We start from the raw sequence: 13271 nt of genomic DNA, 5'->3' as shown, positions 1-13271 counted from the left end.
GCGCATATTATATTCTGGTCTTTAGAAGGGAGGGGGCTCCACATCTCTTAGTTTCTGTTCATTTAACAGTTATTTGTTTAATTCAGTTATTTGAATTTGACTGGAGTTATTTGTTTAATTCAGTTACTTGAGTTTGACTCTATTCCTGTTCGATTTGGGTTACATATATTTATTTTTTGTGCTTAATCATAATATAACTATATTACGGCTTGTCTTTGATTTGATATAGCTCTTTACTTTTCTTTCAATAATTTCTTTTGTGGAGTCTCTTTTTTAATCAACCAAAAAGAAGTCTCTCCATTCACACACAACACCGTCTTTGGTGAATATAAGGCATCGCAAGTTCAAAAGTAAAAACACGTCGAGTCTTACGAGTTATTCCCAAGTAATTACCCTCTACCAGGCTCCTCGGAGAAAAACAATGAAAGTTGGTTTAATTTTTACTTTAAATTATGGTCCTATTGACTTAGGACTTCCAAACAATAGACAAACAAACAAAAGCAACGCAAAACAAAAGTCAGGTCAATAATTACATTCTAATCACAGATCAAAAATTAGGCCCATTTTCTGGTGAGTGAGAGTTTTGTCCTTGGTTAGAATTTGAGGGGGGCTTAGGGTCTGTTTAGAAAAGAAACTTATTACAGAACTTTTAATTCGCCCAGAAAAATTTTGTATGCTTTTTTCACGGCCAATTTAAAGTCACGAAAATTATTTTTTGCTCACTGGGACCGTGAAGGATCATGGGCCCAAAGATCAATTATATTGGACATGAACCCAAAGATCAATTATGGACCATGGACGATGGATCACAGATCAATAATATTGCGCATTTTAAGATACATTTTAGGGAGGTTTGATACTCTTTCCTGAGCACCAGGGGTGCCCTTGCGCAAGAAATTTGTAGATGTAAGTTCCGACTGATAAATAAAGCACTGGAACTGTTGGTGTTCCTCGGGCAATACAAATCAAAATAAAGTTTTGGTTTTATATCGAACCAATTTTGGCGCCAAATGGGCACGTATTTTGACAAACAAAAAGGTTTTTTCCTTTTTTTTCCGGTAAATTTGATTCCCTGGGTGCATATTTTAACCAGTGACATTCAATAAAATATTAGCCAATTTTTGAGACCACCCTTTAGAATAAAAATCGATATTCACTTGGCCGGCTAAACAATACTGAAAATTTCTGATCTAGAAAATAGACTATTTAGTCGAGACTTGAGATGAAGCTTCGTAGTTTAACATTATTTGTTGTCAAGAAAGAAAAATAATTTTTTTCCACGTGCTTACTAAAATAGTTTTCACGCCATTCGAAAATAACTTTTTGAACCTAATGCATTGAAAAACTAATATCTTTTTGTGCTAAGATAAGACCCGTGTCCCACCGTGGCTGAATTTCTTTTTTTCTTATTGCTGTCCTATTATCAGTGGTGTTTTTCAAGCTCTGTAATCATCTTTCTGTCACGACTACCTGATATAAGACACTTATTACTACACTAATTTACCACTTACACTAAGTCAATTAATTATTCATGTTATTACAATGATAAAAATACTAAGTGTTGCCAAACGCAAGATAGCGTTGATAATGTTTTTATTTGTCAACCCTAGTGCCAATTCCACTTATAAGTTTTCCTCTTTGAACAGGACCTTGATTTTCTTGTTAAATGTTTGGAAACTTAAAAATCCTGATAATCATGCGATTTGGACACCTGCGTGCACAATTTGATGCCTGTTCAAATCGCTTGATGAAGAAAAGCATTTCTTACACAGATCACACTCAAATGGCTTCTCACCTGTATGCCGTCTTAGATGCTCTTTCAAATTGCCTGACGAAGAAAAGCATTTCTTACATATCTCACATTTAAAAGGCAGACGCCTTTTCACCAGTATGCACTATTTGATGCTGTTTCAAATTACCTGACGAAGAGAAGCATTTCTTACATATCTCACATTTAAAAGGCTTCTCACCTGTGTGCATAATTTGATGCTGTTTCAAACTGCCTGACCAAGAAAAGCATTTTCTACATATCTCACATTTAAAAGGCTTCTCACCGGTGTGCACAACTTGATGCCTATTCAAATGGCTTGATGTATAAAAGCATTTCTTACATATATCACACTCAAATGGCCTCTCACCTGTATGCCGTAATTGATGGTCTTTCAAATATCTTGACAAAGAAAAGCATTTTTTACATATCTCACATTTAAAAGGCCTCTCACCAGTATGCACTCTTCGATGCTGTTTCAAATTGCTTGATTTGGAAAAGCATTTCTTACATAGATCACACTCAAATGGCTTCTTACCTGTATGCTGTCTTAGATGGTCTTTCAAATTGCTTGACGAAGAAAAGCATTTTTTACATATCTCACATTTAAAAGGCTTCTCACCTGTGTGCACAATTTGATGCCTGTTCAGACGGCTTGAAGTAGAAAAGCATTTCTTACATATATCACAGTCAAATGGCCTCTCACCAGTATGCACTCTTCGATGCTGTTTCAAATTGCTTGACGAAGAAAAGCATTTCTTACATATATCACACTTAAATTGCCTCTCACCTGTATGCAGGATTTGATGCATATTCGAATCACTTAGCTTAGAAAAACATTTCTTACATGAACTACATTTATGTACTTTATTTTCAGTGTGTACATTTTTACGCTTCTTTAATTTTCTGTGCTTTTTATTGTTCAACCGACAATCTAAGTATTTTTTTTTAATGTCTAAATCTTTTTCATCAGATTCCGATTTAGATGAATTTGTGTAGCCACTTGTAGACTGATTCTGTGAAACGACTAGTGATTCATTTTCCTGCAGGTCAAGTTCAAACATCCTTGGCAAAAAATGTCCTTCTAAAACTAGATGTTGTCTCATATCACCAATAGATTCTTTTAAACAAATGGCACATCTCCTTGTCCCTCCCATTTGGTGTTCCATGAAATGAAAAACAAAATTGCTGTAATCACGTTCTACTGTAGGGCAGAGAACACACTCTATTGGTGTAAGCTCTTCACAGCCAGTATCAACGTGAAGATCGAGCATCAAAAAGGATTTCTCTGCTTTTCCACAGGAGCCGCACCGCCAGATTCCCATGGTCAATTCTTCAATAGCCTTTTCTGTCAGTTTTTTCACCATAACAATCGGTTTCGGGCCTAACAGTATTGCCTGACTCAAATCGTCAGACCTGCACACAGAAGAATGCATCGTCCCTGTAGTAAAAGCAAATCAATTAAATTTCTTTACTGAAATTAATAAAATAAAAAAAACCACAGAAATTGGCATTATAAAAATTAGGACCCGACCGACATATCGGTCGGCCAGTATTATCAGACCGATATGGGCGGGTCAGTGTCATTATCTGATATAAATATCAGGAAATAAATATAGAATGCATGTCAATTTTTTTCTTGCCTTTATAGGCAACTTACTTACTCCTGATGCAGAAATATTCAAAATGTATGATGAGTTCTAAAACGTACAACTTTTACAAAACAACTATAGAGAATACAATAAACCATGAATTTCTGAATAATGAATGTCCACTTGTGTAGGTGAAAGATATAAATTTCAATCGATTAAAACTATGGTATCTAGTCTGGGGCACAGCTAAGGGGGAGAGGTTCCAAGGTGTCGGCGCCATGTGCCGACATCTTGGAAAATTTACCCAATTACCTTGTATCCGCATTGGCTGGCATACTGGACGATTCTGTCGACACATTCTTAAAATCCCCCCTCTAAATTTAAAACCCTAGTCGCATCCCTGAATTCAAACGAAGGAGAGTAGCTGCATGAGATTTGATTGACTGCCTGTTTGATAACATGCCAGCAACTTTAACAAGATAAGAAGAAGAGTCAACAGATAATATTGATCAGAAGCTGGGAAGGTACATGAGTAATGCTGTCACTGACAAGAAAAAAGCTATCTGTTAGAGCGTCGGCGAAAAACCAGTAATCATTTCAAAAGACTTGAAAAACTTGCACCGAAGTATCTCTGCCTTTCCGCTCTCCTCCAACCCAAGCAAAAGAGTTTTCAGTCCAGATTGGGTTACACTGGGGCAAGCATTATAGTTTGATCCATTTGGACTAGACTAATCAAGCACTATCCAGATTAGAACTATTCTTGGTTTAATTGTTTTTCTAAATATTTTCTAAACAATTTTTTTTTTGTATTATTTGGAATCTGTAGAGAATTATTGAGGTTGTTCCTGGGTTTTTAATAGACAAGGGAGGAACATGTGAGCATGAATATGGGCGGAGAATGCGAGGTTTCAACTTTATGTAAGCAGTGTTTTGCCAAGTACTTCTTTTTTTTACTTCAGTACAAGTACCAAGTACTCAGAGAAATTTTAACTTAAGTACAAGTATTAAGTACTTCTCTAAGAATATACTTAAGTAATAAGTAGTTTTGAAAAAGTACTTCAGTACTTAAGTACTCAAGTATTTCGATTTTACTTGAATTTTGCTTCAATTAAGATATAAAAAGAAAACAAATTACATACAAATTACAAAGAAAGATATAGCTGTACTTCCTGAAAACTTTCATTACCCTTTGGTACACTTTGAGCACAGATAGTTCCTTTCACTTTTCATTCAAATTTGACAAAACTTCACAGAATTGGTTTCACGGCCACGGTTGCCATAATTATCATGAGTAGTTTTTTCAGCACTAAGATATATACATATATATATATATATATATATATATATATATATATATATATATATATATATATATATATATATATATATATATATATATATATATATATATATATATATATATATAGCTGTCCTAAAATTAAGCGTGTCAAGTACCGTCCGCTTACTGATTCAGCAATTAGCATGTATGGTCGATGGATAGCTATTTACCCTTTTCCAGAAGTCTATGAAGACGAAAGCCTCGATAAAAATGCCAACTGTTCAACGAAGTTCTCCATGCCAAATACTTTGAGTTTTTTCCTGAATCAAGAAACTAATCCAAAAAAAGTGCAAGCTTTTCCAAGAAGGAGATTTGCAAAACGCGAAAAAATTGCGAAATCACATTACCTCTCTCACGAGAAGTGCGAAGAAAGATTAGGGGCGTGAGAAATTTTCGGACAGTCTTAGGCACACTAATCCCAGGAAATGGCACAGAGCCTTCAAGCAAATCACTGGCAAGTCCATTCATAACAGCATAAAAATAAGCCACCCTGACGGAATTTACACAACTGCTGATGAGATTAATCAATATTTCATCCGCATCGTGACCTCATTTCCTTCTCCCACACAAGCCCAGAAGTCTGAGATACTTGACTCCTGCACAGATGAAGCTGAAGTTGTTTCCGATGAGATGACAACCTATAAGACCCCGATGAAGGTGAAAGTAAACTGTTCAGCTTATCAAGACGAAATTCCACCCAAACTGATTCGACGATACGCCCCTTTCATTGCTAAACCACTCTCAGTGCTGATAAACCTTTGCTTTCGTATAGGGATCTTTCCAGCTGTTTGGAAGAAAGCTTACGTTAGAATAATTCCGAAGCTTACCAACCCTAAGAGCTGTGACAAACTTAGAGCTATTTCGCAAACACCATGCCTGGCAAAAGTGGCCGAGACCTTTATCATGAGGGCCTTACTTGACCAATTAAGGGATCTATCGACTAGAGACAATACGGCGGACTTTAAGACTGTAATACCTCAGTATACCAAGGGTGCGGATATACGATAGTCTCCTCAAGTGGGTCGAAAAAAGTCACAGTTTTGTAGACCTTGGTGCCATAGATTTCCGAAAGGCATTTGATTTAATCAATCACATTGTAGCTGTCTTTAATCTCAAGCTAATGGGGGCTAAGGAAAAGACTCTTACGATCGTGTTGGACTTTCTCAGTCAGAGGATGCATCGTGTGTTGGCTCTCTACGAAGGTAATGGTAATTCCGAATGGTCCTCATCCACCCGTGGAGCCCATCAAGGCACTAAGCTTGCAGCTATTGTATTCTTGTCTGTAATTAACTTCCTCATAGCTGACAATGACGACCGCTACAAGTTCGTGGAAGACCTGTCATTTATCCTGAAATATTTAGCACAAAACGGAGTTGTGATGCCACAATTCAGTTAAAATTTTGTCAGTGTTTTCACAAAAGAGTGCGCGGAGCTTAATCTTGAGATTAATGTGAACAAGTCGAATATAGTGCGCTTTAACCCGCTAAAAAGTAATGTTATGGAGCCAAATGTTCCATTCCTTCCAACAAACAGTATCAAGATCTTTGGAGTTACTTTCTCCAATGACTTCAGCTTTGCCGCACATATCAAAAACGCGGTTAGAAGTGCAAACGCTAGTCTACAGACTTTAAACGGTATGCGTAGATTCAGTGCAAACACAGAGAGCATTAAGTAAGCATACATAAATATAAGGAATAAATATATATATACATACATGCATATATAGCATATGTCCGCCCCATTGTGGAATATACATGCCCTGTTTAGGTACCCTCAGCACTTAGAACAGTGCATCTTTATCAGGAGCTTAAATAGGTTCAGAAGCGAGCGGAAGTGCTAGGACTGCCGTTACTCTGAAACCGGTACGAAACTCTGATAATGAGTTTTGGAAAGTTCTTGCTTTCTAAACCTCAGCACCGTGACATTCTACCTGATCAACCTCTACCATCAAGAACGAGAAAGCAAGATAGGTTAGTTCCCGTTAAAGCAAGAACAAACCGATATGGTAATTCTTTCGTCCCGGTTTTCGTCAAAATGTACAATAAGAGTTAATATTTATAGTTTGATTTATATTTACAAGTATAGTTTGATTTTGAATATGTTGTAAAGGAACACACATCAGCGATAGCTGTCAAGTTTTTGCTATTAAACCTGTTTACTACTACTACTAAATATACTAGCAATATACCAAGAGGTCCACATAGTTTAGAAAAATAGGTGAACACGGGGTATCAGAGAAATTTTCGAGCAAGAGCTGGTTCAAAATAAAAAGAAAAACGTTATCACATTTCTAATATTTGATTACCATGGGCTATGCTTTATACTTTTTTCTCTGTGATTTGTAAATATATTAGTCATAGACCCTGAGGTTTACATAACATAGAAAAATAGGTTGGGATGGAAGATCAGAGGAATTTTCATGTAAGGGTAAATTCAAAAAAAGAGAGTGAGCGGGAAGGGTCAGTTATAAGAAAGACTTACGAATATGATATATAGAAAGGTTTCAGTAAATAATTTTTTCGTCTAGCTTTCTCCATGTTGTACGTCTATCATTTCCCATATCATTTGAGAGTAGTTTTACATTATTTATGCATTAAAGAAGGAAATTCCACTTCACATTTCCTTATAAAGCAGGGCTTTATGAGTTCTGAAGAAAAAGAAAATCCTTGCTTGACAAAAAAGTGCCAGACAAGACAGTCATTATGTTTAATTCAATAATTAATGCACTTTTAAGCTTATTTCTATACTTGTTTAATATTAGTCTTTTTTGATAATTTTCTCTTAAGCTGCATCGTGTTGATCATGTTCAGGAGGTGTTAAAAAAATTACAAAGAAATCATCAGAGAAAAAAAACCTCCGCCTGTGCTTCACAAGTGTAACTTTATAGTTCCTCAAAAGAAATCTCTTAGAATAAAATTAAGAGACTAAAGACCCACTTTTAGTCTTCCAATGTTTCAGTACTTTGCAATTAAATTCCTTTGATGCACTTACCTACGAGTCAAATGTAGATTAAGCCTTAGGCTACTTTATACTGTTGGCAATACTATTTAAATCCTAAAAACTTGAAGAACGTTTGTAAGGTAGAATAAAACTTTCACCAAAATTATCCTTAATCAACCTGAATTTTAAAGTACCACTGTTAGTTTCAAATATACCTTTGTCATTTCTATCCAATTCCTGTGAGTTTGACTCATATGATGTATTCAATGAAATACCCAAGGGCCGATTTCGATGCTCAGATGGCAGAATATAACTAGAAATTTTTTCGATTGTTTCAGCATCAATTGATAAAGCAGCTTCAGCTTCTACAAAATAAAAGGATTTAACATAAGAAAATCAATCTATAATAACACTATTTGAATAATTTACCCAGAAAGAATGAAACCCAAAGAACCTACAAATACCAGTCTACAACCTTGGAAAATTAGGTAAAACCAGAGGCAGGTACAAACTCAAGAGTGATAAATGCGATTGTTACGAACCTCATTTCACAAATTTGGAGTTTTATTCACAAGTTTCAAGAATGACAAATTAATTGGCACTTTGCCGACAATGTAAATTTGTTAAGCCTACTCAAAAAATGTTGTACAACGTTAAATTTCACAATTGTTTTGTGTTTAACGCTGGTATCTCCACTTCCGAGGAATCAAATTCTAGAAGTGATGTGGAAGTCCTTGATGAAACACCCTCAGATAGATTTTGACGTTTTGGTGATAGAGAAGAATTTGAACTTTCCCTTAGGGTTTCGGCAGCACTTGTTGATGGACCTTCAACACCTAAAGTAATAAACAAAAATAACAAAGAACAAAAAACGTAAAATGCTATAAAATTACAATCTCAACAAGTTACTCAGAAAAAATGAAGTTTCCAAAATCAAGGAGGCAAGAAATGCAGATAACAAAATTTAAAAGGGACGTAAAACGAGCCCTTCGAACAAACTCAACAGTAATAATGTAATCATTATATCAATAAATTTTGTTAATTTTCTCCCTTTTCAGAATTGTTAATATCAAAACAATTTAAGTGTTCTTCTGTTAAGAAAAAGAAATCATTAAAATTTGAATTTGCAATTAATTAAACTTTTGTTCACATGAACAAGCGCTATTAGACACTATTTCAATAGTGCCCCTTCCTCAACTTATTGAACCAAATGTCCTGGCGACCATTGTTGTTTCAAAGATCCCTGCTTCGCTTGACAATCCAATCAAAAGAAATAAATTTACTGGTCATGAATGTGTTAGTAGTGTAAAAGCAAGAAAAGACCAACTGATTGTTCATTTGGACAAATCTGCAGTGAATGACTTTTGCTATTCGATTAAAAATACGGTAGCATCTTGTGCGTCTAAGATTGTCACAAAAAAAATACTTGGAATTGCTAAAGGAATTCCTCTTGACTTTGTTGTTGACCAATTCCGCCGTGAGCCAGGCATAGCATCGGCTAGTCGTCTTAGTGCCTCTACAGTTGTCAAGATTGAGTTTACAGATCTATTGTCAAAGGCTCGGCTGCTAAAAACAAGACTTAAAATTGGTTATGAACTTATTCGAGTTTCTGACCCGACATAAATGCTGTCACGTGTGTAGATCCCCCAGCCATATTCAGTCCGCCTGTTCCAGTTCAAATCCAAAGTGTGCAATCTGCTCAGGGCCTCATGTCTCTACGAAAGACTCTCCCTGTAAACTCCCTGCGAAATGTGCGAATTGTGGTGGTCCGCATGTGTCGTTTAGCCTAAAATGTCAAGTCCTTAAAAAAGTGATTTCTGCTGCCAAGTGATGGCTCGCTCGATATCCCTACTCTCTTTTAATATTAATGGCACTAAGCATAAAGCCTCTGTGATCGACGAGTTCATAAATGATTACGATACAGTCTGCTTACAAGAACACCTGCTCTCTTCCACCAATTCCAGTTTCCTACAACGAAGTACATCACATCAGTTATTTCTTATAAATGCCCGCACAGCTTTTGACAGGCAATCTGGAGGCCTTGCATGTTTTGTGGAGCGGAGTTTAAGTGGTCTAAATCCCACTTGGTTATGCTCGAATGATCATTTTCTTGCCATCCAGTTAGGCAATACTGTTATAATTAACACTTATTTGCCACATAATGCACGTGGAATTGATTTTATGACACGGTTCGCTAAAGCTTGCTCCTCGTTATGCTCAACTGTGAAGCAATTCGCTCATTCCGTACTTGCATATCTGATTGTTGGTGACTTAAACTGCAATATTTTAGATAACTCGGCCAGAACTGACTGCTTGTTAGATTTAGTTCCTGATTATAAAATTGTGCCAAAGGTTCAGTCCTACACTTACATTCATCAGTCAGGAAGTGTATCAAATATTGACCATGTAGTCTGTTCGCCAAGTCTCAGTATTTCTGAAGTGCATGTCTTTACGGATGAACAAGACATTGATCATATGCCGATGGCATTTACGTTTTCCCTATCTGATGTTCCTGTATATTCCTCTATTCCTAAGCCCTCAAAGTGTTTCGACAAGTATAATTGGAATCGTGCAAATATTGTCCTTTACAGTGTGACGCTTGCTACACTACTTAGTTCTATTCGTATTCCGTTTCATTTGCTCCATACGCAGGTGCCTGTGAAAAATGTGGTTGCCGATATTAACCTGTACAAAAACCTGTAACCTGTATAAATTATAGCAGTTCATATAACTGACTTACCAATAAAGTGAACATATCACTTGATGGCTCTTTACAAATATAATAATTGCTTCTACCTTAAATTCAAGTTTAAGCACTTTTTGGTAAAATTATAGAAGTTAATATAACTGGCTTTCCTATAAATTGAATATACCACTTGATGCCTTTTTTTATGCTCTTTACAAATACAATAATTGCTTCTGCCTTAAATTCAAATTTAAGCACTTTTTACCCTAACCTAACCTTACTATAAATAATTTTAGCACAGAGAAAACCTAGTATTATTTTGTTGAAAACAATAGATATCTTGTACTTTCAGTAGGCCTATAAATTTGTCATTTTTAAGAGTTTAAATTTGAATCTGTAGTAAAAGCAATTATTATATTTGTAAAGAATGTAAAAAAAGGCATTGAGAGGTATGTTTGCTTTATTGGTAAGTCAGTTATATGAAATGTCATAATTTTTTGAAAATTGGTCATTTTTACAAGCAGCAAAAGCACTTAGATCTCAATTTAAGGTAGAAGCAATTATCATATTTGTAAATAGCATAAAAAAAAGGCATCAAGTGGTATATTCATTTTATAGGAAAGCCAGTTATATGAACTGCTATAATGTCACCAATCTTTTTGCAAGGTTTCACCTCTATATTAAAACAAGTTTTAAAGGTTATCAAAGGTCATTACCATTTAGAGGGAGAAGGAATGGAGGTTAGTAGCCTACTTCAGATTACTTTCCCAGGACACAAGCTACTTTAGTCTGTAGACTTGTCCCTGCAAGTTTCATTTTCCTAACCTAATCCCTTTCAAAAATAGCTAAAATAGAATTTTACCATATGAGAAAATTGGAAAGGGCTGGGTATGACTTGTCAAAAATGCAAACTAAATAAACATCAGCAGAAAAATAGGAATCTAAAAATGTCTTTATGGTCAAAGATGTCTCCTGAGAAGGTTAAATTCTATGTCTCTATTTGTAGTTGGCCAAGCCTATGTTTACCTTGTCCTAATGTATGTTGGTTATAGAATCTTAAATACATTGAACCCAAAAACACAAGCCCATATATACATTATTTAGGGCTAAACCAGGACAAATTAAGGGAGAGGGTACAACTGTAAAGGTATGGAACAAGCAACTTTTTCGTGAGACAAGAAAAAGAGACAGAATATATGGGAAATATATAGTTTGAAGTATATATTTGCAGATTAGGGGGGGGGGTAAAGTATTTGGACAGTGTGAAGGTAGAAAACAATTCTTAATTCATGATATGCAGAATAATTGTATTCAACACATTTTGCATGTATACCCGCTATACTTACTTACTTTGAAGCTTAAAACAAGAAATTTAACAGTAGGCCTGGGACTCTAAATTTCAGTGCTTCTTTTCAGAAATAGCCTAGGCTATTTCATGAGTGGCTACATGAAATTGATTTTTGAGCCTATGCCTAAAAATAAAATCAAACGACTGAATCCCAGTTCGAAATGAATAATCAAGCAAGTCAGTCTGCAAGTCTCGTTTCTCATTCAGAACATTTAAATATTTATAATTTTCTCAAATACAAATGGCTATTCTGTAAGTTATGCCATCTATTATTTGAAAATTTAAAGGTAGCATACTTTTCCGGGTACGAAAGCATAACTAGCAGGTTATGTCTATTATAAGCCGCCAAACTTTTTGTTTAAAAAAATCTTAAAGAATTTAAAGCTATTTAAAGATAAAATGTTTAAAGAATTTAAATAAAATCTGAGCATCTTAATTTGACTTCTTAAGCTGTTTTCTTGGATAAATGTCTTAGTTTTGCTTCTTCAACGGCTTATGTACACTGACGAGATTGTCATCGAATTTCTCTGACTAATATTCTATTTTCCGTAAGCTTTAAGATCTAAGCACTTTGATAAAGCAAAATTAGACAAACGGTGCTGATAATTTAGAATATCAGATGTGCAATTTTTACAATCTGATGGACGAGAGAATGTTGCGATAATTTTCCCCAATATATATATAATGTAAAAATAAATGAATTTTCTGATACTTTTTAGTTAAAAGTGCAAAAATATATTTGAAAAATGACATCAAGAAGACGAAGTAGCTAATTTTGGGAATAAGTGAAGTTTAAGAGATAATGTTGGACAACGAAAAGATCAATCAAGTTGTCCGCTTAATTTACTTTTCTAGTTTTACTTGATCCATATACTTCCTTCTTTCATCATCTGGTAATGGGTCTTCTATAACATTTATCAAACAGTCCAATACATCTCTTTACCCTAAAATAAATCTCTTATCCTTGCGCCGTTTTAAACTGTACATGCAGATCTAGCAACCGGAAATTCAAAATCATCTCTTGCCACATTTGAATCTTCTGGCTTAGAGAGCGTTTAAATAACAGGTTGCTTTCACAAGACAGAAATCTGGCATCTTTAGGAACTTCCCCGAAAGTTTGGTAATAGCGAACAGTCTTCCACTTTTCAATGACATGAGACCTATGTCCCTTCAAATTACCAAATCCATTCAGCCTAAGAATTTATTTAAAAAAAAAAAAAACTCTGGCTGAACAATCTTCAACATAGTCGAAATATGATATCCCGTATTTCGCTCGTAATGAAGCAGCGTTCTAATATAGAGGATTCTAAAACAACCAGAATAAAAAAATTAAAAGTTTAGTTTGGTTCTGCCATGTTGTGGATCTATAAATATTTATTTATTCGACAGAAAAACCAACAGCACATTTGCAATAACTAACAACTTAACACAAAAAGACTGTTCATGTCAGCTACCAATTCTTTTTTTTTTACTTTTTCCATTAGCATTATACATTTCCGGATATATACAACTTATAATAAGATATTTATAATTATAATCAGAAGTTTTTGAATGTGTTCAACTAAATCCATTTAATACTTAATTCCAATTAATGAAGA

The 13271-nt window shown here is 35.0% G+C and overlaps 1 protein-coding gene across 1 annotated transcript; it reads right to left on the bottom strand.

Moving 5' to 3' along the window:
• Window positions 1–559: 559 nt before the first annotated feature.
• LOC136042379 (zinc finger protein 664-like) lies at window positions 560–11994 on the bottom strand. The gene is made up of 4 exons (XM_065727358.1): window positions 11676–11994; window positions 7855–8004; window positions 1920–3209; window positions 560–1828 (listed from the first exon to the last, which is right to left on the bottom strand). The coding sequence occupies exons 3-4, from the start codon at window positions 3202–3204 to the stop codon at window positions 1695–1697; spliced, it is 1419 nt and encodes a 472-aa protein (XP_065583430.1). The 5' UTR covers window positions 3205–3209; window positions 7855–8004; window positions 11676–11994; the 3' UTR covers window positions 560–1694.
• Window positions 11995–13271: the final 1277 nt, after the last annotated feature.

The sequence above is a fragment of the Artemia franciscana genome, unplaced genomic scaffold (genome assembly GCF_032884065.1).
Source record: "Artemia franciscana unplaced genomic scaffold, ASM3288406v1 Scaffold_1198, whole genome shotgun sequence".
Taxonomy (NCBI): domain Eukaryota; kingdom Metazoa; phylum Arthropoda; class Branchiopoda; order Anostraca; family Artemiidae; genus Artemia; species Artemia franciscana.
This window is presented reverse-complemented; position numbering and strand designations above follow the sequence as displayed.

Coding starts and splice junctions, on each gene's coding strand:
- LOC136042379 (XM_065727358.1), bottom strand. CDS start 3,204: ATGCATTCTTCTGTGTGCAGGTCTGACGATTTGAGTCAGGCAATACTG. Junction 1,829..1,919: donor GAAATGCTTCTCTTCGTCAG/GTAATTTGAAAC, acceptor TTTCTTCGTCAG/GCAATTTGAAAGAGCATCTA.